The following is a 23,193-nucleotide window of genomic DNA, read 5'->3' as shown; positions in this document are numbered from 1 at the left end:
TTTAACAATTTTTATTCATATATTAGGATGATTTCCCACCAGCACCACTTCTCTGTGAGGATTTGGGATTTTGATTCATATGATGAAAGGCTTACTTTTATTTTTTTTTAATTTTATTATGAAACAAATTAAATATAAACACAATGGGAGAAAATAGTATAATAGACCTCCACTTACCCATCCCCACGGCTCACTCATTTCTATTGTCTAGATGTAATTTGACCTCTGAAAGGAATATATTCAAACATTGTATGCCTGTCTCTCTCTTTTCTTTTCTGCTTATTTTTGAGAGAGAGAGAGAGGGAGAGACAGAGAGAGAAAGAGAATATGAATGGGAGAGGGTCAGAGAGAGAGGAAGACAGAGGATCCTAAACAGGCTCTGTAATGTGGGGCTTGAACTCAGGAACTGAACCGTGAGATCATGACCCGAGCCAAAGTCGGATGCTAATATGATTGAGCCACCCAGGAACCCCTGTGTGCCTGTTTTTCACAGAGTACTTCCCCCTTGCTGTGCTTACTTAGAAACTATTAAATGCTGGTTCCTGTATTGTTGTTTATATAGCAGATTTTCTCTTTAATTTCTTACATCTACTTAAGGGCTGTTTTGATGTTATAGGTGAAGAAGCGAAGAAGTGGTTAAAGTAAGATGCACACATAAAATTAGATTTTAGACTCTGAGATCCGTCCTGGGTGGCCAGTTTGCCCATTATGGTCCCGGTTTCAGCTCTGAAAAGTCCTATATCCCAGGAAGCCCCCTGGGTCCCCGCAGCCCACTCCCAGTCCAAGCCCTTCCCCTGCAGAGTGGCTTAGGATGTGACATTGCAGGAGATCCCTTTTCCACCTGCTGGATCTTGAAGACAGTGAAAGATTGGTTGTTCCCGTCAGGGCATGGGATATCCTTGGTTTTAGAGTGTTTATGTCCACATAACGGTGATATTTTATTTTGCAGATCCCTTCATGTGCTTGTGTGCAATGCGGGGGCTTTTGCTCTCCCCTGGAGCCTCACCAAAGACGGCCTGGAGACCACCTTCCAGGTGAATCACCTGGGACACTTCTACCTTGTCCAACTCCTTCAAGATGTCTTGTGCCACTCAGCTCCTGCCCGAGTAGTTGTGGTCTCCTCAGAATCCCATAGGTGGGTTAGAATCTGATATGTTTGGGGTTTTTTTTTTTAAAGGTTTGTTTGTTTGTTTGATTATGAATGAGAGAGAGCACAACAGCGGGGGAGGAGCATAGAGAGAGGGGTACAGAGGACCTGAAGCAGGCTCCTCACTGACAGCAGCAAGCCCGACACGGGGCTCGAACTCAGGAACCGAGAGATGGTGACCTGAGCCAAAGTCCGAAGCTCAACTGACTGAGCTGCCCAGGTGCCCCTGAATCTGCTGTTTTGTTCCCATGGCCCCTTCCTTGTGCCAGCCAGTGTCCCCCCAAGGCTCTCTTCCTGCAAGTAATTTTCAGTAATGCCACTCAGGTGTATTCAACCTGGCTTCCTTAATTTTTTGAGGTCTTTCTGTTTTGGAGATTGTGGAGGGGGGTGACATGGGGGTTTTGTCTCCAGCAATGTAGATGGTTTTCACAACTCTACTTCAAGCCCCTCATTGATTTTGCTTCGAGATGGGATAATAATTGATTAAATCTGAATGCCTGACCTTTATTGATTTGTCATTCAACAACTTCAACACCTCACCAGGAAGAATGTGCAGTTATTCCAGCAGGAGAAACAATGCAATTAAAGACCACGAGATGAAATCCAATTGTTTTATAATGAGAAATTAGGGAATTCAATGCAGACATTAGCTGTGTAATTGTAGAAAGGGAAGTACTGTAGTTAGAACATATTAGAAATCTGGCCATGCCTCTTTTGGTTAAAATTTCAATTAAAACATCAGATGGCACTTCTCTTCCGTTACCATTAGGAGAATATCCAATTGACTAAAAAGGCATTTGAAAATTTCATCCTATTTTCAGCGTATTTGTTTCTAGAGTTGGATGAACAACTATTTGTCTAAAGAGAGGTGATCGAAGAAGACAAAGGACTCGCCGGGCGAGGCTAGATTTAATGTGTGGGGTGGGGGAGATTTTCCTGGTGTGGTCAGAAGCATTCACTCTTAGCAAAGAAGCTGGAAAAAAAAAAATAGTGTGCAGGGGCCAATTTTTTCCCCCTTCTTCTCCGTCTTAAGTCCTGAAATGTTTTAGTGACCCAGAATGAAGCTTATTTTTTTAATCACGCTTCCATAAAATGTAACCCCTGGGAAGAGAGAGACCAGCCAAGGGTTAGCCTGAACCCTTTATCACTCCCAAACACAGGGGCTTATAGTAGAAGTGACATACTGCAGATAGATTTACTTTTACCTTTTTACATTTATGAGGGCTGAAATGAAAGGAAAATGCCCGTAATAATCCTCCCCCGTGTTAAAAGACACGAAACATCTAGTAATTAGGTGGTAACAAAATCTGGACATCCTTATCTTTGCAAATCACACCAGGTTCATGGAAAAAAAAAAAAAAAAAAAAAGTGGAGTGGCCCTGCTCAGGAGTGGGGGCCGGCGCGGGAGCGCGAGCTCCGGAAATAAATCTGCCAGTCCCAATCATTTGCCAGATGTGGAGGGCACCACGGGATATGTTTAAATGAGCTGGTATTTAATGGGAGATTATGTTGAATTGTAGCTTCTTGCTTCGCTTTGTAAATCTGTATCTCAAATGGTATTTCATGTGCTGCCTTTGTTCTCTCCTTGACTTCAGCGTAATTCGAGCCTACCTTGGAGATCTGAATCTTAATTTCATTTAACAGAGGAATTGGAAGGAAGGGCCTTGGTCTCCTGAATTAGACCCAGTTTAGTTTAGAGACGAGGACTTCCTGAAATGTGTTATCAGGCCCTCTCCTGTCTGGTGATTGGCCCTAGTTTTCTGCTTTCTGGTCATTCTTTGCACGTGTTAAGGGGTATTTTTGTGTGTTTTGCGTGCGCGTGTGCATGTGTGTGTGTGTATGTGTGTGTGTGTGTGTGTGTTTTACAAAATGCTAATTCCCCCAAGCTGGTTTGTTTATTACACTTGCATGGCCTCCTGTGGTGCCCTAGAGGTGGTGTGAATACTGGGTGCATAGTCCTGGGAAAGCACTCACTCACTGCTCAAGGACCAGAGCCTTAAACCATGTTGTAAAATGGAAGTGTTGATATCTAATTACCTCCATAAACCTTGGCGGAATCTCTTCGTTGGAGTCAAGACCCCCTGTTAGGGGAAAAATAAAGTCCTATGTTTGCAGAAAATATTATACCAGACTGCCCCCAGGCAAAATATTTATTAGCCTCCCCGTGTCTTCACTGTATTTTAGTTACTTATGTGGAGTGTGAGCGAGTGAATGCAGTTTCTGCATACCTAAAATACATCATTTGAAAAGGAGAACTCGACTTCCTTGCTGTGAAAAATTTTCAGATAACAATTAAAATGGAATGAAAAGAGCGGAGGGCTGGCTGAACAACTGTGAATGGCTGCAGCTGCGTTGAGGGCCAAGTTGCTGCGTGCGCGCGCGCACACACACACACACACACACACGTACACAGCTTCGGAGGCAAATTCTGTCCTATTCTTTGAACATACTAGCTTTTGTCTACATAGAATCCAGCCTAATTATTTTTGGTAATGTAAAAATCCTCCATTAAAAAAAAAATAAGGGAGCAGTATATATAGAAATACAAGACAGAGGTCCCCTCAAACAACAAATGTTGATGTCCAGAGAGCAAAATGGTCACATTTTGCTGTATTGGAAGGAGGATAATTCTATTAAGACATTATTGTGTGGCTTTGTCAATTCTTCAAGTTGAAAATAGAGTCGGCAGCATTTGAAGGGTTGTTTTACTGCCTCTTGAGCGGAGAGGTGAACGCAGTCATTTTTCAGGAAGCCCGCCCTGGCTCAGAGGGGTCCCAAGGCTTTGCCCCCTTCCTGCTTTCCAGAGGACTGTCAATACAAGCTAATCAGACCTGAAAAATGGGTTTGCTGCCCAGGAGATCAGCAGGGCAGGAAACCGGGGATCTGCTCATGGATGGGGGCTGCTTGCAAAGGGTGGGCCTCCTGTTTCCTAGCTGTGCTTCTCCAACCTGAGAAGCTCCTTCAACTTGGTTCCACTTAATTTCCCATCATGGTGGGTTTTTTTGGTGTGTTTGTTAGTTTGTTTTTGTTTGTGGGTTTTTTTTTTTTTTGCCTTGTTTCTAGATTAAGGACTAGGAATGAATGCCTTTCCCACCTCTTAGGAGTTTAACTGACCTAGTGCTCCCCACATGAAATTCTCCGTGTTGTCCTTAAAAACCAAAGCAGGGAATTCATTCTAAACTGTAGAAGTGCCACATGCAAATATTGATGAGGGATATAGAGAACCCAAAGGTAATGCTAAATTTTGCCTTTGGAGCAAGGCTCAAAGGAAGCTTGGCACTTAGTTTGGAATTCTGAACCCAGGATTGAACTTTAATTCTCTAATCCTGTATTTAGTCCCTGCTATGTGTTGGGCACTGCAGTAGGCGTAAATACGCTTACTGTCTGCCTTCCAAGAATTCACAGTTCATTGGGGGAGCCAGGTGAGCAAATGGCCTGCACTCTGGCATGGTAAAGACAGAGGCACACAGGACACAGCACACAGTACCCAGCATACAGATAAAATGCAAAGATGGCATGACTTGCTTTGTTACTGATGTTGGCAGGGAGGTGCGTGGGGCCATTGAATACTGGGAATATCACCGCCTGGGTCCTGGCGAGTGGGCACCTCATTTCCGTGGAAACAAGTGTTTCAATCTGCTTTGCATGGCTTCTTTCAATCTGTCCCCCATTGCCACCCAAGAAATCATTGTGACGACAAACAGTGAAAGAGCTAGTTAGGTAGAGCCTCCTGGAAGAAATGGCACTCATGCTGGGTTAGGCTAAACACAGATGCCAAGACTGGTTTCCTGCAAAGGTGATGGAAAAAGAGTGGAGAGTAAGAGAAGGATGGTATTTTCGTCCCATACCATGTAGATGTGGTCTGGATCCTTGGTACTATTTCTGCACAGAGTAGGTAGAATCCCTAAGACATGGCCCATACATTGGATCATTGAGCTGTCAACAGTCTTTTTCTGTAATACCTTATTACTACGTTGGATTAAAGTTCAGAAATAGTAGAACTTCCCTGCATAAATGCATTTTAATTCAATATGCTAGCTTAACTGTAATGGAAAGAAAAAAAATAAATGTGAAACAAAATAGTATGTTTCTTAACTTGAGAAGGACTACAAGGAGGATAAGTAATCAGATGTGCGTGTCCGTGCGTCGGTCACCTCCATTGGGATACTCACAAATGCGGACCATTAACAGGTGTGGCACTGCAGACTGAAATACTCCTGGCATGGAATCAAGCATCACCTCTCCCCAAAACCCATGAAATCTGAAAGTGCATTCATTCTTCATATACGTGGCTGTAGGAGTACTGTCTTGGAAACGCAGTGGATGTCAAAACTGTGCATATATGAAAAACACAGCCAGGCTGTAGGCTCAGATAATTATACACGGGCTTTTCATCTGCATGAATGTCCAGTGGGACGATCTTCATGGAGCAAGACTCCGTGTGCATTGCAGGACGTCTACCATGCCCGGCCCCTGCCGGCAGCCATTATAACAATCAGAAAAAGGCCCCCATAAATTTTCAAATTTCCCGCTAAGTTCCAGTGCTTTTGATGATTAAGCTCGCAAGTCTGGGCACTTCCTGTGGTTTGGGGACTTGGAAACAGGCAGCCAACAATTAGTTTCAAGGTCTTGTTGTTGCATCCGTGATAACATTTCTGGCCATCAGCCTTGTTGATGACTTTAGAGCGGCGATGTCATTTAACACTAGAAATTGGATGTCACTGACTGAGTCCTGGAGAAGCGCTATTTCATTTCCGTGAAAATATGAATTTCACCTGTCCCTGGGTTGCTTTTACCTTCCTTGTAGCTCACCCTGAACTGCTCATATCCAGGAACAACCAGATTATTCCATGATTTTCATTTTACCTTTTGCTTTTGTTTCTATAGCCAGCACCCAGAGTGCTCTCCTTATATTTCCTTATTACTTGGTGCAAATGCTCAGAGTTAATTTAATGAAGGAAACTATGAGGAGTCTTTAACAAGGATGAGATCAACCTCCAGAAAATTCCTTTTGTTATGATCCTTTTTTTCTTTTAGGGCAGTCACTACTTTGCTGTTACTCAAAAGAAAGAAAGAAAGAAAGAAAGAAAGAAAGAAAGAAAGAAAGAAGAAAAGAAACAAACAGCTGGTGTTTAATGACTCCGTCAGACCCAATTATAAAACATCAACTACTTACTTTGATTTGTGTATTTCTATGCCATGGGTATACTTAAAAACAGTAGAGTCTGCCAGAACTCATTCTGGCTTTGTTTACATTTATCTTTTAAACGTATAAGGCTATTGATGGCACCTCACCAAGGTTATAACCCCTTTATAATCATTAATTTTTAATCTGGAAAAGAGTCTTGGGGGCAGCAAGACTCATCTATATTTACTTGGAGGATCAAATGAAAATATACAGGACTCAAGCGTTGGCTAAAATAACCCAGGAAAGCCCCGTCAAAGGTTAGGAATGTGATATCTTTCTGCTTTCAAAAGCTGTAGCCCTTTATTTAAGATGCTTTTCCATTTAATTTAATTATCCTTGAACTTCCTGTTGAAGGTTTTGAAAAATACACGTTGGAAGCAGGGGGAGTTGAGTGTGTTAAGATTGCCCCATTTCTGAGTTTGGGCCCTTATATAGTCTGTCTTTGGATGCTGTTGTTTTATCGTGTCCAGTCACTATTGTCCATTTCTAAGGGAGACTTTGTTTCTACATTTGCCCAGTTGGGTTTTCAGTTGCCTCTGTGGTGGTGTCCTCAGACTTCTAATAAAAATAAAACGCTATTGTTATCAGGAGTCAGAGATTGGCTGCTTCATGTCATACTTCCTATCTTTTTTTGTTTTGTGTCGTTTAGATTCACAGATATTAATGATTCCTCGGGCAAACTGGACTTCAGCCGCCTTTCTCCATCTAAAAATGACTACTGGGCCATGCTGGCTTACAACCGGTCTAAGCTGTGCAACATTCTCTTCTCCAACGAGCTCCACCGCCGCCTGTCCCCGCGTGGGGTGACGTCGAACGCCGTGCACCCTGGAAACATGTTGTATTCGTCCATTCATCGTAACTGGTGGGTGTACACGCTGCTGTTTACGTTGGCCAGGCCTTTCACCAAGTCCATGGTAAGTGAATGGCTTCTGTCGCCGCCACAGACACCTTCAGTGCGCTCTTAATGGACACACGCGTGCTCTTCAGCTTGTCTCCTCCGGTAGTGCCGAGTCTGGTCTTGACAGCCACGTCCTTGGGCCCGTTAAAGCCATCAGTCAGGGCTCTCGAACACATTTCAGTTGACTTAGATTATAGTTGTTTCTCTAAAGGCGTCTTGGAGGGCTGGATAGAAACGTGGTTTTTCCAGTATTGCGTTAAGGATGGCTTGAAGTCTCGGTGGAGATGCTTTGCTTTCTTTTGATGCTGTTTTTTTTTTTTTTTTTTTTTTTTTTTTTTAAATTGCTGTTACTCAGAAGGCATATTACTTGAAAACCGTGTTTTGTGTCAGTAGGTGAAAAACATGGGTTGGTGACTGTTGAATTATCAGCCGAAGTGATTCCTTTGTTTCAGTTGGGAATCTATATTTGATGTTCTAAATTCTTCTTTTAATGGATGTGAACTTCACCTGGAAAACTTTTTTCGGTCCCAAGTGCCTTTTATTCTTTACTTCCCCAAAGGTGAGTCCTTTTCGATGAATCACACTTCTGTGGTTAGATTCGGAAGCGTTCACAAAGGTAAATAGGAAGTTTTTACATTCTCGATGGTCGTATAACCTCCGTATCTAGAAACTTCTTCCATGAAAACGTTTTAATAGGAAGTCTTTTAAATGAGCAATGCGCATTTTACACAGTATATTTGGTATGGTGTTTTTTTCCTAAACCACGGGCCTTTAAAAACGCTTGAAATTAGTGCATGCAAATACTATTCCAGTTAACCGACTTAACCTCTAATCCTCAGAAAGGTCCAAACACGTTTTGGCTTCTGAGAGTATCACAAGGTGAATTCATTATCCTGGGAAAATGATCGTGTGGCCTCTGAATAGTCTGCCTTCTTCTCCAGCAGCCATTCCCACTTAACCGTGGGTCAGATACCCAACCACTCTGAGCCTGATTCTTCACACTTAAAATGGCAATACGGGTTGTTGTGGGGATTGACCCTAATGGGTGTGACATTTATAACATTGGGTTTGGAATTTCTGTGGTGACTTTCATCTGACTGTGCACTGTGGTAGCCACCTGCCATGTGTGGCTCTGGAGCCCTTGCAAAGTGGCTAAATACAACCGAGAGGCTGAATTTGTCATTGGATTTTACCTTAATTGATTTAGGTTTACATAGCTGCAAGATTGGAAAGCACGGTTAAATAATGTGCCTAGATAGCAGGTATGTAGTATTCCTGCTATGATGGTTGTTGTTATTGTTTATATTACCTCTGGAGAGGATTATTTTCCAAAGTGTCATTGTTTGTGTTGCATAGAAAGATTACAGAAGTAAAGGAGTCCGTAGACCGGAGTCTGCTGGACGAAGTTGGGTGGACCTCTGTCTCTGTCCCTAGGGGCCCAAGGAGAAGGCAAATGGCAAAGTGGGAAGGGTGTCCAGATGAAGAGAGTCTGGCCTCCGACACGTACACCTGGTCTCCCAGGAGCCATAGTAGAATGAACTTGCCATGTTCTGGGCCCCCAGTAACTGAAAAACAGCATCTTTTCTATGCCATGATGCACTTTTTTGGAGAAGCATATAGATGATAAAGACTATGAAGTATGTATGTAGGTTTAGATTTTTAGGACATTCTTTTTTCTAGTCGTGTTTTGATATATTTAGGTGTCCGGTGGTATTCTTGGCCATCAGAGTTCTCTGGCTAGGTTTATAAAGACGTGGAATGGGAATGAATTTGTCAGAGTCACAGACAGTTGCTTCTTCACAACATAGACATCTAGGACTGTGTGTATGTGGACTGTGTGTGTGTGTGGACTGGGTGTATGCGGGAGAGATATCAGCATGATGGGGCTATGTCACTGGCCGGACAGACCAGGCTCACTGGAAAGGTCACCTTGTGTTTTATCCTCCCGTACGGGGCTTGACGCTACTTCCGTCATGAGAAGACATTTGTTTTGTGGATGCGGAGTGTCCTTCTCCCTTTTTTAACACACGTTTATTTTTGGACGTAAGCCACATAGTCGCATCCCTGTTGTCACCCCCTGTGAAAGCTGGATTCCTCAATGCCCACGAAGAAGCTTAGCATAAATGCAACGTCCTCATCGCCAGGGGGCCGTTTGTGCTGCACTGATGTGTCTGCGTGTCACTCCAACAGTGTCTCCTTTTGACATGAGTGTTGCTGGGGTACCCATCGCATTGCCCAAGGTCACGGAATGGAGAAGCACAGCCCACCCTTGTGCTCGGAAGCCCTGCCTTTGCTTCTCCACTGTAGCTGGCTCCCTTAAGTATTAAACAGCAGTATTCTAATATCAACGTCCCTTTTTTATTTGCTGTGACTTGCTGTGACTACGGCGATTTTAGTTACAGTAATTAGGTCACCCTTCATGGAGTCAGGCTATTTTAAGTGCCTCTTTAAGGAATATTGTTGCAGATCAGTAATTTTACAATTGGATGTTCTTGTGCAACTTTATTAAATGTAATCTGTCTTTTAAATGTTGCCCTTTTACAGTTATACATTTCTAATTGTTGCTGTAAATGCATTATCACTTTGAAATTAATTAATTTTTCCATTTTGGCTGCCTGCAGTATAATAATCACTAATGAGAAACTCATAGGGATTAATCTCGGCACAGCGACCCCTACTGGTAAGGCTGTGTCTTTGGCACCGCGTCCCCTTGAGGTCTGGAGGGTAGGCTAAGTGTTTGAGGAGTCTGTGGGGGAAGCGTTTGTTTCCTTTCCCTCCAACTTGTGTAAAAATAAAAATAATTCATACCAATGGGAATAGGATTTTTTTTAAGTAATCTTTACACCCATTGTGGGGCTTGAACTCACAACTCCCGAATCAAGAGTCACATGCTCTTCCTATTGAACAAGCCAGGCGTCCGGCGAATGGGATTGTTTTAAAATATTGTTTAAAAAATATGCAGGACTCTAGTTCCTCTTGAAACATCTTAAAGTTTGGTGGGAGCTTTTTGATAATGAAGCCACATCCACCATGGCTATGTTATACATTATATTCTTGTCTCTCTAGCTTTCTTTTATGCAATTAACATACTCTAAAATTGTATCTTGCATATGTGTGCATGAATACATACTGTAAGGTTATATAAAGTGCTCATACCTTGGTATTTCTCCAAGAAACTTAATTCACAAAACCAGGCTTATTGTATTATTGGGTGATAGAAGAGATTTCCAATTTTGGCTATTGGCAATCGTTGCCATTTGGTGACTTTAGACTCCTGCTGTGCCCCCAGGTAGGATGTGACTTTGCACCTTACCCAGACCCTGTGATGCTTTAATTCCTCACAACGGTTCCACACAATGCTAGAATGATTATCCTCCCTGGTAGTCAAGGAACACAGAGAACTCACCCACCTTGCCTGGAGACCCTTCACCGGCTCCTCCCAAGTACATTTGCCTTGTCTGATGCACCACAGCGTCCCCACTGTGTAGATCTCCTCGTGCTGTTATTGTTTCCTTTTTAAAATGCTTGAGAGTACCTTCATGAACTTAACCCTCGGCCTTTTTTTTTTTTTTTTTTTTTTTTTTTTTTTTGGTTTTTCTTTTTTTGCCCCACGTAAACTTTCAGTTCTGGTAAACAACACATTAGCTCGAGTTCCTAGGTCCAAGCCAGCCCTTTGCGGATCGGTATGTAAATTTGAAGCTGAGCTCTGTCACGTGCCTCTGAGGGTGTTTTGTGTGACCAAATATTTATGTTGGCAGGTAACGGTAGAAAGAATATCATGTGTTAGGGTAGCGGGAGCTTAGCAGATGTTTTAGGGAGCTGCGTTTTCAAATCATTTTACATTAAAAAATGGCTCGAGTTTGTCGAACTTCTGGAATGATTGAGTTACGTTTCCTGTGGCCGTGTAGAGGCAGTCATTGGGCTGAGTTTTAACAGATGTGCGGCCACCCCGCTAATGGATGGATCTGCACCACCGGTCCTGTTGCAAAGTTATAAATTATAACTAGAAAAAGCACAAGATGCCATTCTTCTAACCTTCGCGCAAGCCAAGCTGGGTAATTCTGCCCTTGAACGACCCGCCGCAGGGTGATTTATAGTTGTATAATTTAAAACATAATGAAGGAGATAATAGATGTTGATTTGTTCTTTAAATTAGTGTTTTAGAAAAATACTTCTCCTCCCCCCCCCCCCCACTTTTAAATACCTGCAGCTGACTACACTCCAGATATTATCAAGGACAAAGACCCGTTGGAATCTTTACCCATGCATTGGAGGAGAAGGCAAGGGCCTTTTCCTGGGCTGGGAGGAGGAGATAAAGTTTTCAAAGTAGAAATTTCAGAATATTCCTCACTAATGTAAATGCTGGGGGACTCCCGAGTGAGGGTTGAGTTCTCTGGCTGCTTTGCTTTTGCCAGTCCAGATATGTTAGAAAACTAAACTCCCACGACCCCGCCGTGGCTGGGCCACACTTGACCTTTCCTGCAGAACCCCACAGGAGGACCTGTTGGCAATGCTCTTCCTGCTGAGGTCACATAGCCGCTATCTCACACGTTCTGCTCGCTTTCCAGGATTATCATTGGCATTGGTTTTATTAGTCACCTCTGATTCTGTCCAGAGCTTGAAAGTTAACAGTGTTTGCTCAAGGTACAGCCCAAGGGATATGGTAGAGCGAAAAAGAGCAAAGCATTTAGAACCATTAGGACTGTATTCAAAACTCAACGTTTCCACCTCTTGTAATTATATAACTTTGGAATGATGCATCCTTTGTGAGGTTCATATTCTACATCAGTGTTCATGTTTTGGGCTGTGAGTTAATACTGCCCAATTAAAAATCTTTGGAATAATATTGGTTTGTTTTTCTCATGTATCCAGAAATCCAGGGGCTGTTAGGGGTGTGTTTGGCTACTTTTAGGCAGTTTCTTTGTGCTTGTGTTAGCTTTTACCTCATGCTTATAAGATGGCTGCAGTAGCAGCAACCATTGCGTCCTACATGATGAGGTCTGAAGGCAGAATGGGAGGGATGGGACTCCTCCTTGCATACCTCCCTTCTTTATCAAGAAAGAGAACATTCCATCTCAGAACTGTCTTCTGTAGCACTTTGCTTCGGCTCCCGCTGGCCAGGATTCGGAGTCGCTTGTCCATAGCCGTGATGCAAGGGGGGCTGGGAAAGTGCATTTCTGGCATTTTGTGTCTCCAGGGTTGGAGGTGAGATTGGTGGCAGAGAAAATGGATGGCACGATGGCTTTTGAGCAGGCTCTGGTGAATAAGTGTGCCTATGGTTTTTCTCATCTGTCAGGTGGGAATCCTGTCTTTCTTAGGGGGTCACTGTGAAAGCACGTGAGAATTGAATTAAAGGAGCATGGCCTTGTCTGGTCCCCTTCTGTGCGGCGAGCTTTACCTCAATCTCATTAGAGCTCGTTCTCCTTCCTTCTCGAGGATGCTGAAGCATACTTCCTTTAGTCTAAAACCCTCCCTTTCCTCCAGGTCTAGTTACTTTCTACTCGTCTTTCAAAGCTCAATCCAAACACCACAGCCCAAGGAAGCATTAGATCAGAATGTGGTCAAGGCTCCCTTTCTGTGCCCTCCTAAGGGCTGGTTCTCAGAATACTGTCTGACACGCAGTAGTCCTCCGTAAACATGTGCCCAATGAACGAATGAAGGACGCCCAGAAATTCTCCTACAGATCACTGGAAACAAACACAATTTAGAAAAATAATCTGTGCTGTTCTGCGTTTAATGCCTTTCTCTCCCTCTCTTGAAAGTGCTGTTTTTGCATTCACACCACTGTATCCCTGGTCCATAAAGTAAATGCTCAGTAAATATTTGTAAATGAATAAATGAAAGACGATTAGGTGCTTAATGAATGACAGTCATTAAGGCATTCCTTATCATTACTCTATCTGAGGAGGGCAGAGCACCGCAGTTCACAATGTGCAGATAGAGAAGTGGATGAGGCTAGGGGGCCCGGCCCGCATCCCACAGCTAGTACGCAGGAGAGCTGGGACCAGAACCCAGGCCCCCCAGCCTCCCGGCCAAGTGCCGGATAAGGGGTCTTCCAAAGGGGTGTGTGTGGAGGGAAACCCTAAGGAGAGAACCGGAAGGTGTGGGGAAGAGGCTGTAAAGCTGGGTGAGACCCTGGCTCTCCCTCCCACCTTACCTCTTGGGTACATTTTCTTTTTTTTTTTAATTTTTTTTTTTTTCAACGTTTATTTATTTTTGGGACAGAGAGAGACAGAGCATGAACGGGGGAGGGGCAGAGAGAGAGGGAAACACAGAATTGGAAACAGGCTCCAGGCTCTGAGCCATCAGCCCAGAGCCCGACGCGGGGCTCGAACTCCCGGACCGCGAGATCGTGACCTGGCTGAAGTCGGACGCTTAACCGACTGCGCCACCCAGGCGCCCCTCGGGTACATTTTCTAAGCTGATTGAGATTCATGAACTGGAACGTTCGACCTACCTCAGGGGTTCTTGTTGAGAATTGAAGGAGCTTAGGAATACGCTGCATCTAGAATGTGCTCGATGCTCAACAAACACTAAGTGGTATCACTGTTACACCTGACACGCATTGAGAATTGACGAGCAGGACGACACAGCACACAGAACACGCTAGATGCTCAATAAATATTTATTATTGTTGTCATCATCATGTCTTCGGGCGAGTGACGGGTCCCTTCCCTTCCTCTCGAGTCGATGTCTGTCCTCCCAGTGACGGCTCTGGGTCTGTTCCTGAAGGTCTCATACCCCCGCGAGCACTGAGCACAGAAACACCACCCACCAGCCCGAGGAACACGCAGAATGGCCGCCGGGACCCGACGGGTTTCCGTGGTGCGTATCGCAAGCCCTCCCGGCTGCCTGTTTGAAGCCACCAACTGCACACTTAGCTTTGAGGGAAGATCAGCCCTTCCTTGTTGAAGACAAAGACAAGGGAAGTGCGCGTGGCTCTGTGAGGCCACAGCCTCTCTTCCTGGCATCTTCTCCGCCTGGCTTTTCAGCGTTTCAAGTCTGGTTAGGCCTTTGTTCCCGAATGAGGACTCCAGAGGGGGCGGGGGGGAGTGACGATCTGGCCTTAATATGTGTGACAAATTATTTAATGAACATTTAGCCAAGATTTGAAAGTCCCCTAGTTTCATCTTCCTCGCCTCCCTTTCTTCTGCACCCCTGCCGGCGTTTTGGTAACGCGTGGCCTCCTCCCCGCTCCCTCGCTAGCTCTTTCATTGCTCTTTCATTGCTTTTAAGTCCGTGGGGCCGCCTTCGATTCTCCCCTCTCGGTTTCCTTTTCTCCAATTTCATGCTTTTTTCCAGCGGGTTTTGGCTGGAGTGCAGCATAGACGTCGGAGGCCAGCACGATGAGACAGACGCCAGGAGCTTGCGTGGCCCCGTGACAGCACTTCTGCCACGTGCCCTCTGTGGACGTTGTTTTCTGTGTCACTCCCCGGACGCGTGGATCGTTCCTTGGGAGGTGGGCGGTTCATGTGCGTTTTTGGCAGCAAGAAAAAGAACTCAGATCCCGTGTTCTGAGTTGTAGAGAAACTGAAACCCACACCCGCCCCCCGCCCCTTCTTGAGACACTAAGAAAATCAGTTCCGGTGGTCGTGTCACATGCAGAGGTACTCGGGGCCAGGCTCCAGGCTCTGGGTCTTACATCTTTATGTGCCTTGTCTGACTTAATGCCCCATCTTAGAGTTTGCTGTCATCAGACAATCGTGTGTCTCTGAGCACGTCATTTGCCCTCTCTGCGCCTCAGTTGTGTCATCTGTAAAATGAGTCAGTTGACCAGATTAGTCAAATTAGTCCCGTGGCTTATGTGGTTTACGGATTTTAGAGAATGGGTATAATCTGAAAGGAAGTAAGAAAGGGATACTAAGGTAGGTTCGTACCTTTTTATCCCGAAAACATGAAAAACAAACCCACCACCATTGACTATCAGCACCGTTTTTTAAGGAATGGGTATTTTAACGCCAAAAAGTATAAACAGGACCCGATTGTGGACCCAAAAGCAGACCTCACAGTGGACAACGTTTGACTTCAGGAAAACTCCTGATGGTGTCACTGCTGTGTTGTTCTTGAAAATCCTGGGCCTGCCCTTGGGAATGACCGGCCCAGAAGACCCCACAGGTCCAGACTTGCGGGAAAGCTAACTGCATCTCACTTCATTGTCACGAACCTGAGGTGAGACCGTCAGAAACGCGGACCTACCTAGCCTCCCCAGGGCTGAGTAAAGCACAGTGCAGGGACACGAGGTTTGAATCTGGGTATAAGCTGACCTAGTGTAGGTGATCTTTTTCCCCCCACAAGCACCTGTCTCAGCCTGTGCACTTTTATAAATATGACACCCCATCTTCTTCCGTCCCGGTTTCTGTGGGTTTGGAACCCGGGGCATGGCTTCACGGGGCTGCCTGCTTCTGGGTCGGCTCCCAGACCACACTTCCTGGGTGAGCCAGATTGAAACCGTCTCAAGGCTCATCTGGAGAGGGGTCCACTTCCAGGGTCCCGTGCTGGTTTGCAGGATTCAGCTCCCTGTGGCCCAGTAGACTGGGGACTCTCTGGTTCCTCCCTGGCCATGTGCTGGACGCCTCTTTCTCCCTTCCTTGCTACCCAGGCCTCCCCACCGTGGCAGCTTGTTTCATCAGAGCGCGGAAGCCGAGGAGGAAACAGTCTGTCAGTGTGATAAGTCCCGGTCCTTCGCAGCCTTACCACAGAAGTGACACCTCACTACTTTTGCCCGTTCTGTTTGTTAGAAGCAAGTCCCTGGGTGGGACCCGCATTCACAGAGAGAGGATTTCACCGCGGCGTGGAGACCGGGAGGCAGGGAGCACTGTGATGCTGTCACACTTTACAAGTCCAGTTTCGTTGGTTTTTTCCAGTGCCTTTTGGTGACAGATTTGCTTCCAGGCTGCGATATTTCCTGGCCTTGTGCCACGGCAGTCCTTACTGACACGCTTCTGTCTGCCTTGCTGTTCTGCTCGGGTCCTTTCTACGTTCTTGTCTTCTTCCCTCTTTCTGGGCTGCAAGAGGTACCAGATGCCCCCACTTTGTTTTTTATATATTTATGCATTTCTGCCTCACGGTGGGAGATAAGATTTAGTCTTTTAATAAGAGAGCTTATGGAAAAAATAAAGAAACGTGTGGATTATGTTTCCAAAAGTCAAGTATTTATTTTCTTGCTTCTTTAGTAGAGGGGGCCATGTTAATCGATGGCCCAAATTTTCTTCCTAAAGAAACTTGTGTTGCCGAGTTTTGATTCAAGTTTCAAAAATTGGCCAGAGAACTTGGACTTTTTTTTTTTTTTTAAAGCCATAAAGCTAGATAAAATTCAGCGATCGTTTCAAAGTCCACGTAGAATATTATTCTTGTTACAGTCTATGTATAGTCTCTAGGATTTGTTGTTTCGGTTTTGGGGTTTATTATTATTATTTTTTTCAGCAGCAATGTAAGGGGAAGAAACACTTTCATTTTGCTGTTTTCAGAAAATATTGTAGAGATTGATTTTGAATGTGTTCATGTTATAAAACCTCTCCTTTAGAAAGTATAATAAGTAAAATATCTTAGTAATATTCTAATATTCCCCTGTGAAATATCATGCTTTTTTTCTCTTTTTTTTTTTTTTTTTACTAAGATGGGGCTTTTGTTTCGCCACATACTGCCTTCTACACTGCTTGAGACATTTCATCTCCAAGTTTCATAGGATGGGGTCTCTTTAATCATTTACATTTTGAAAAAAAAAAGAAAGTGAAATATTCTTTAAGAAGCCAAAGTAATCCACGGGAATGTATGGTGTTTGTTCAGCTGGATATGTTATTTATTTGAAGTACTGAGAGAAATCTCTTCTGACTTCTCAAAAAAGGGAAGAATAAACAGTAAGAGTGTCCAAGTAATCTGAGCTAGAAGGTCCCTCCTTTCACAGAAAAGTTATAAAAAGTATATTCGCCAGATCCAAAAAAAATACTGTATATCAACTACTGAGACCTGCACAATGTTTTCTTAGTATTCTCACTCTTCAGAAGAAAGAAAAAAAAAAAAAAAAAAACAACTGTAAAACCTGGGAACTTAAATTTTTTTTTTTTTTTTTGATATTTTAATATTCCTCGGCAGGTGAATACAGTAAGTCTGTTTTTCCTTCTTAGAGCGTAGCATCTCCTGTTGGCTTTTGGGTGTGTTATGTGTCACTTGTGTCTTTGTTGACTCTCTATAACCATAAATGACCACGTAATGAAATTTGTGGGCCTAACATCTCAGCATTAACTCTGAGTACATGTCCTATAAAGAAGGCATTAAGAAGATGTTTAAAAGAAAAAAAAAATTACAACGTATTTCAAAAGAATTAGATTCTGGAATGTATCCAGTCATGAAAATAATATAGATTTCTTCTGTCTTCGTGCACTCTGTTAAAACCATTAGGAATGAGCCGGCCTGTTCCTTGTGGATGAAATGTAGGGGAACATACCAAATTCCTATATCCCAGACCCAGAAGGGCCTGTTCTCTGTAGCGGTTTGCGTGCCACATCTTCCAGTGTCATTTTGTCTCACTGCCAGACTCAAGGCTCTGTCGGAGTCATACTTGAACCCGGAGTGGAGGTCTTTCTCATCCAGAGCAAAAAAAAAGCTTACCTTTGCCATGTGCACCACTGACACGCTGCCTTGTTAAGTCTCTAACGTTAAGGTTTGAAATGTATTCTTTGTATTTGAGAGATTCGCTGTGAGTTTTCCCTGGATAAGTGTATGCTCTGTGAATCTAGAGGAAAAAAACCTAATAACCACAAAACCACTGCTCTGATTTATCAGGACTCACCTGTTCTAAGCACCTCCCATGTGTCCACTCATTTATTTCCTGCCATTCGCTACCAGCCGTATAAGGTCTGTAGGACCTGAGAAGAGCGTGTTCATCTATCTTGTGGAAGAGAAACGCATCGCAGTGTAAGCACAAAGGCCACGCCTTTGACGTTGAAGACGCGGGGCTCTGAGCTTCAGCCCTTCCTTGTAGTGGGCAAATCACATGACCTCTCTGGACCTCAGGTTTCCTTTTTCTCTTTGGAATGGAGAAAATCGTTCCCATATCTTTGGGTTGTTTGTGGATTAAGTCATCACTCAACCCTGGGGCATAGAGTAGACCCTCAAGAAATACTGGTTTTCTTGTGTCCTGCTTGTTAATGTGAACTTTCTTGGGGTTTACTGATTTCTGAGGACACACAAGAAGCTACTGTCAGGGATGTTGTCTCTTATTTGACCCCAAAACGCGTGAAGCTGTACCACACTGCATGTGAGGAATGCCCTTGAACTCTGAATCCCAAGGAGAGCCCCTGAGCACCTACCGTTCTCTCTTCTGCTTGGTAATGAAATTGTAGCGTATTGCTGGAGCTGCTCATCCAATTCCATGCCTTTTCAAGCCCTATTAATGCTAATGGTGAGCGTATCAACTTCCTCTGGTTTTTAGTGGCTCTACATTTTGTTCCTCTTGGTCTGTGCCTTTTCTTTCTTTGGGTCACCTTAAATCCGTTTTTGGAAGCAGATCAACTATGAATTACTAAAGTGATGTAGGTTGAAGTACAGGCATATCACATTAAATCTGTTAATAATACAAGGCCAAAAGCACTTCATCTTGGTCTGCACTTTGGGGCATATTTCTGAATTGTCCACATTCAACAGAAGAGATGATGCAATACCCTTTGCAGAACTTAAAAAAAAGAACCTAAAAAAAATTTTTTTTAATGTTTATTTATTTTTGAGAGAGAGAGAGAGAGAGAGAGAGAGAGAGAGAGAGAGAGAGAGAGAACGTGAGCAGGGGAGTGGCAGAGGGAGAGGGAGACACAGAATCGGAAGCAGGCTCCAGGCTCCGAGCTGTCAGCACAGAGCCTGATGTGGGGCTCGAGCTCATCAACCGTGACACCATGACCCGAGCTGAAGTCGGACACTTAACCCACTGTGCCACCCAGGAGCCCCAACAAAATGTATCTTTTAATAAAACCATCCTGCGTTTGGAATTTGGGGGGAGCTTTCGCTTTTATTTCCACTTTTTTTTTTCCTCATATGATTTATATGATGCTAGATATTGTTTTCTGTCAAGGAGTATACCAGCTGCCCAGATGGCAAGACTTCCAGTCACACATGTGTGTGTCTAGTCACACGTGTGTGTACACACATGTATATGCATGCAATCACAGTTCTTCAAGGACCTGATATACATTTACTTCTTCTTTCGTCTTTTTCTATTTCTTGATTATTCTCTTTCTCCTATGCCCATTATTATTTTTCAGTCAGCTGTTCTTATCTTAAATATCTTTGTGAAAAATGTATTTATCTCATATTCAGTTCATTCAGGATGGTTTCTAAAAACAACAAAAGCTAGCTATCAATCACAGTGTATGTGGACATTTGTAGACACTAAGTACTCAACAAATGGGTTCATTATATCATGCAGATAGCCACGTACACTTAGAAAATCTGCTTGGGGGCAGGGGGAGATAAAACCAACTATTTCAGCCTGCTCTTTTGATCCCGAGACTTTTTCTTTAACTCCGTATTTATGAATAAAACATTTTAATCAGAATTATATTAACAATGACCAATTTTTTTCCCATGAGAGTTTAATACAGGATAAATTCCATTAAGTCAATTAAATATCTTGATCAACTTTTTTTTTTTTTTTTTAAATTTTTTTTCAACGTTTATTTATTTTTGGGACAGAGAGAGACAGCATGAACAGGGGAGGGGCAGAGAGAGAGGGAGACACAGAATCAGAAACAGGCTCCAGGCTCTGAGCCATCAGCCCAGAGCCCGACGCGGGGCTCGAACTCACGGACCGCGAGATCGTGACCTGGCTGAAGTCGGACGCTTAACCGACTGCGCCACCCAGGCGCCCCTCTTGATCAACTTTTTAAACTTGATACAGATACTTAAGGTGTTGCTTTAAAAATTTTTTTTATTTTACTAAACTCCTTTTCACCAGGACCTTTCCCCACACCCCTAGATACATTGTACAGCGAAGATGTCATCATCTGCTTTTTGCACACGCCGAGTTTTACAGCTTTTGTCTCATGAGATTTTTGGGTCGGGTATTCCCACCAAACCACACTTTTAGATCAGGCACATCTCAGTCTCACCACGTGCAGTTTTTTTTCAGTGAGTCTTTGTGATGGTTAGTTCATCCAGAAGTATATGTTATTGATTTGATAAACGACTGGTATTCATTTCGCAGCTAATACCTAAGAAATTCCTCTGCAAGTCTGTTCCGACATTCTAGGGTTTCTCAGTTATCCGGGATCGGTCTCTGAGGCTGTTGCTTTCTGTTTCTTTTACGAACTTCCAAACATTTGGATGATTTTGAAACGCTTGCCTTTACTGTGTGGTGGCCAGGCAGGTTGTAAAGGATGGGTCAACATGTCCTGTTGGTGCTCCAGAACATTGTCTTTCAAACCTGTTTTGTTTTGTTTTGTTTTAATGTTTATTTTTGAGAGAGAGAGACAGAGACAGAGAGACATAGAGACAGAGAGAGGGCGAGTGGCAGAGAGGCAGCGAGAGAGGGAGACAGAGAATCTGAAGTGGGCTTCAGGTTCTGAGCTGTCAGCACAGAGCCTGATGCGGGTCTCAAACTCGCAGACTGTGAGATTGTGAGCTGAGCCGAAATCGGATGCTTAACCAACTGAGCCACCCCAGAGCCCCTCAAACCTTTTTTGATTACCACGAAAGATTTTTATGTCACAACCCAGCGCGTGTATCCCGACGTATATACGTGTGTGTGTATCTTTGTGTATTACATGCGCGTGTGTGTGCGTGCGTGTGCGTGTCTGAAACAAACATTTAATGGAACAGCTCTCTAACTGTGGGTGGTGTTGTCGGCTGTTTTCTTCTTGATTGTATTTCATTTTTAAAAGTGCTGATTGTGACCCAGTTTTACCACCCACTATATAGCAATCTGTCCTTTGAAAATTGCCGCTCTAAAACTATTTGATCTTCTCCCATCTGACAAATGTTCATTGAGTGCCCTCCTGTGCTGCCGCAGGGGGGGCAAAATGCAAAAGTGAGCAAGTCAGAATCCTTGGCCTGTGGGTGCTTCCGTTAAACAGTGCAGCGATATATGAAGAATGTTGGCGTGAGGAGACTCGGGGACCACTGGACACACAGTGCTCTTCTCCTTTGGGGGCAGATGTAAGAGTAGCCAATAATGCAGAATGAAGACGACCTCTTTCTTTACCAAGACTTGAAGGATGTGTAGGAGGGGAAGCAGGTAGATAAAGAAAAGGGGAACGTTTCAGGTAGACTTTGCAGCAGTGGTAGGGCCAGCGCCACCTCTGGAGACAAATTTAAGGATGTGCTAAAAAAAACCTGCGTGATCAAGATAAACAGTATTTTAATGCAATATTAAGAAAAGTCAAAATCAGTGCGAGAAGCTCATGGTGAATAAAATTTCTAATGTTAAAGCAAAACAGGGTCAGTGTTATGGTAAAGGATTTGTGCTGAGTCATGCAGGAGGTGAAGGCCAAAAAGCAAAACAAAACAAATCAAAGGCCCCCCGAGGACCTGGTTGAAGATGTGGGATCTTATGATCTTGTGTTAACATTGACGATGATGGCGATAAGACTATGACGATGAGGGGGATGCTACGAAAATACCCTAACACTTATGGAGTGGTTGCTGTCTTCCAGGGCTAGTATACATACCTTATCTTTTTCTCACTGTGGGTCTTTGAGAATGGTGTCCCCTGTTGTTGCTGCTGAGGAAGCCGGGAAGGGTGAATACCCTGCTCAGGGCCACATAACAAAAAGCAGTAGAGTGGAGATTCGAGCTCTTTCCCGTGGACTCAATTGCTCAAGCTCCAAATCCCTACCCCCCCGATGGCCTCTGCTGCCTCCAGGTTGTGTCTGGGCTTTAGAGAGGCCATTTTTTATGTCAGTGAGAAAGTGAGTCGCGAAGAAGAGACTTTTGAGCCTAGAGACCAATAGATAGGTTGAAAGAATTGGCCTTTTGAAGGTTTTCTGAGCCTGTACAAAGGCAGTATCAGGGGCCAGGAGATAACATTTTGCAGAAGCAAGAGAAACAACGTTCGATGTGTTAACCGAACATGGGAGATACGTGGCCAGGAAATACATGGGGGAATATATACCTATGTGGGTGAATTTGTTGACATTCTCACAGGTACATGCATGCATCAGTAAACAAGTAAAGGAAGATATCTGACATTTAAGTTTTGTTTAGTGCTTAACAAAATATTATCCTGTCTCTTCTTTTTTAAAACAGTGGCGTGACATTTTTGCCTCTGGGATATTGGGTACAGGTGATAGGATAGTATCGTGAACATAATTTAAGTATTTTTCCTTCAGGTAGGTGTGTTGTTTATCTCAATAAATAACTATGAGCACCGTGAGTCTGTGGTGCCTTGGAAACATCTTGATCTATGTTTTTGGTGATGACACTTCACGAATGATGTAAGACAGGTTCTAAGAAAGGAATATTAAGAGTAGCCACACATGTCACTTCCATAACATGTATAAAAATTATCATGCCTCTTCATTATTTAAGTAGCTGTGGCCTTTCAGTGAACACCAGCATTAACAAACCATGTTAACGTGATTTAAAATATGTAATGAAATTTGCAATGCCATCTGATGATGGAGCTCTCAAATTAGCCCACTCAGCATTGACCGACCATCCTTATAAAGGGCCGCCTGCACTGTGAACAGAGACGATGCGCATCCTCTTGTGGGCTGGCAGCATTTCTACAAGCATTTTCTTAAGCGATGCCACCAGCAGGATGGTTTATTCAGTGTCAAAATGCCATGCCACACATGCCCATCCTCCGGTTTTATTCTGCCGCGCACGTAGGGGAGTTGGCGTATGTTCAGACTGACTGGTAACGGTCTCTGCTTGTGTGTGTGTGTGTGTGTGTGTGTGTGTGTGTGTGTGTGTGTGTGTACGCTTTCTTTTTCTTCATTTTGTTACCACTGTCCTCATTAAGGGCCTTTCCTT

At 43.8% G+C, this 23,193-nt stretch overlaps 1 protein-coding gene across 2 annotated transcripts in view; it reads left to right on the top strand.

Moving 5' to 3' along the window:
- Nucleotides 1-23,193, top strand: part of WWOX (WW domain containing oxidoreductase) — a 984,564-nt gene that overhangs the window by 296,354 nt on the left and 665,017 nt on the right. Inside the window, exons 7-9 of one of the 2 annotated variants that reach the window (XM_086688854.1) lie at nucleotides 950-1,135; nucleotides 6,985-7,249; nucleotides 9,424-9,577. In XM_086688854.1, coding sequence (XP_086544980.1) covers nucleotides 950-1,135; nucleotides 6,985-7,249; nucleotides 9,424-9,441 — 469 coding nt within the window. In that variant the 3' untranslated portion in view covers nucleotides 9,442-9,577. Of the gene's footprint in view, nucleotides 1-949; nucleotides 1,136-6,984; nucleotides 7,250-9,423; nucleotides 9,578-23,193 lie in introns of those variants that run through there. The other variant, XM_025920763.2, reaches the window with a different exon arrangement.

This window comes from Puma concolor, chromosome E2, assembly GCF_028749965.1.
Source record: "Puma concolor isolate L17-30 chromosome E2, mPumCon1.1.hap2, whole genome shotgun sequence".
Taxonomy (NCBI): Eukaryota; Metazoa; Chordata; class Mammalia; order Carnivora; family Felidae; genus Puma; species Puma concolor.
Note: the sequence above shows the minus strand (reverse complement) of the source record. Positions and strands in the feature narration are given on the sequence as shown.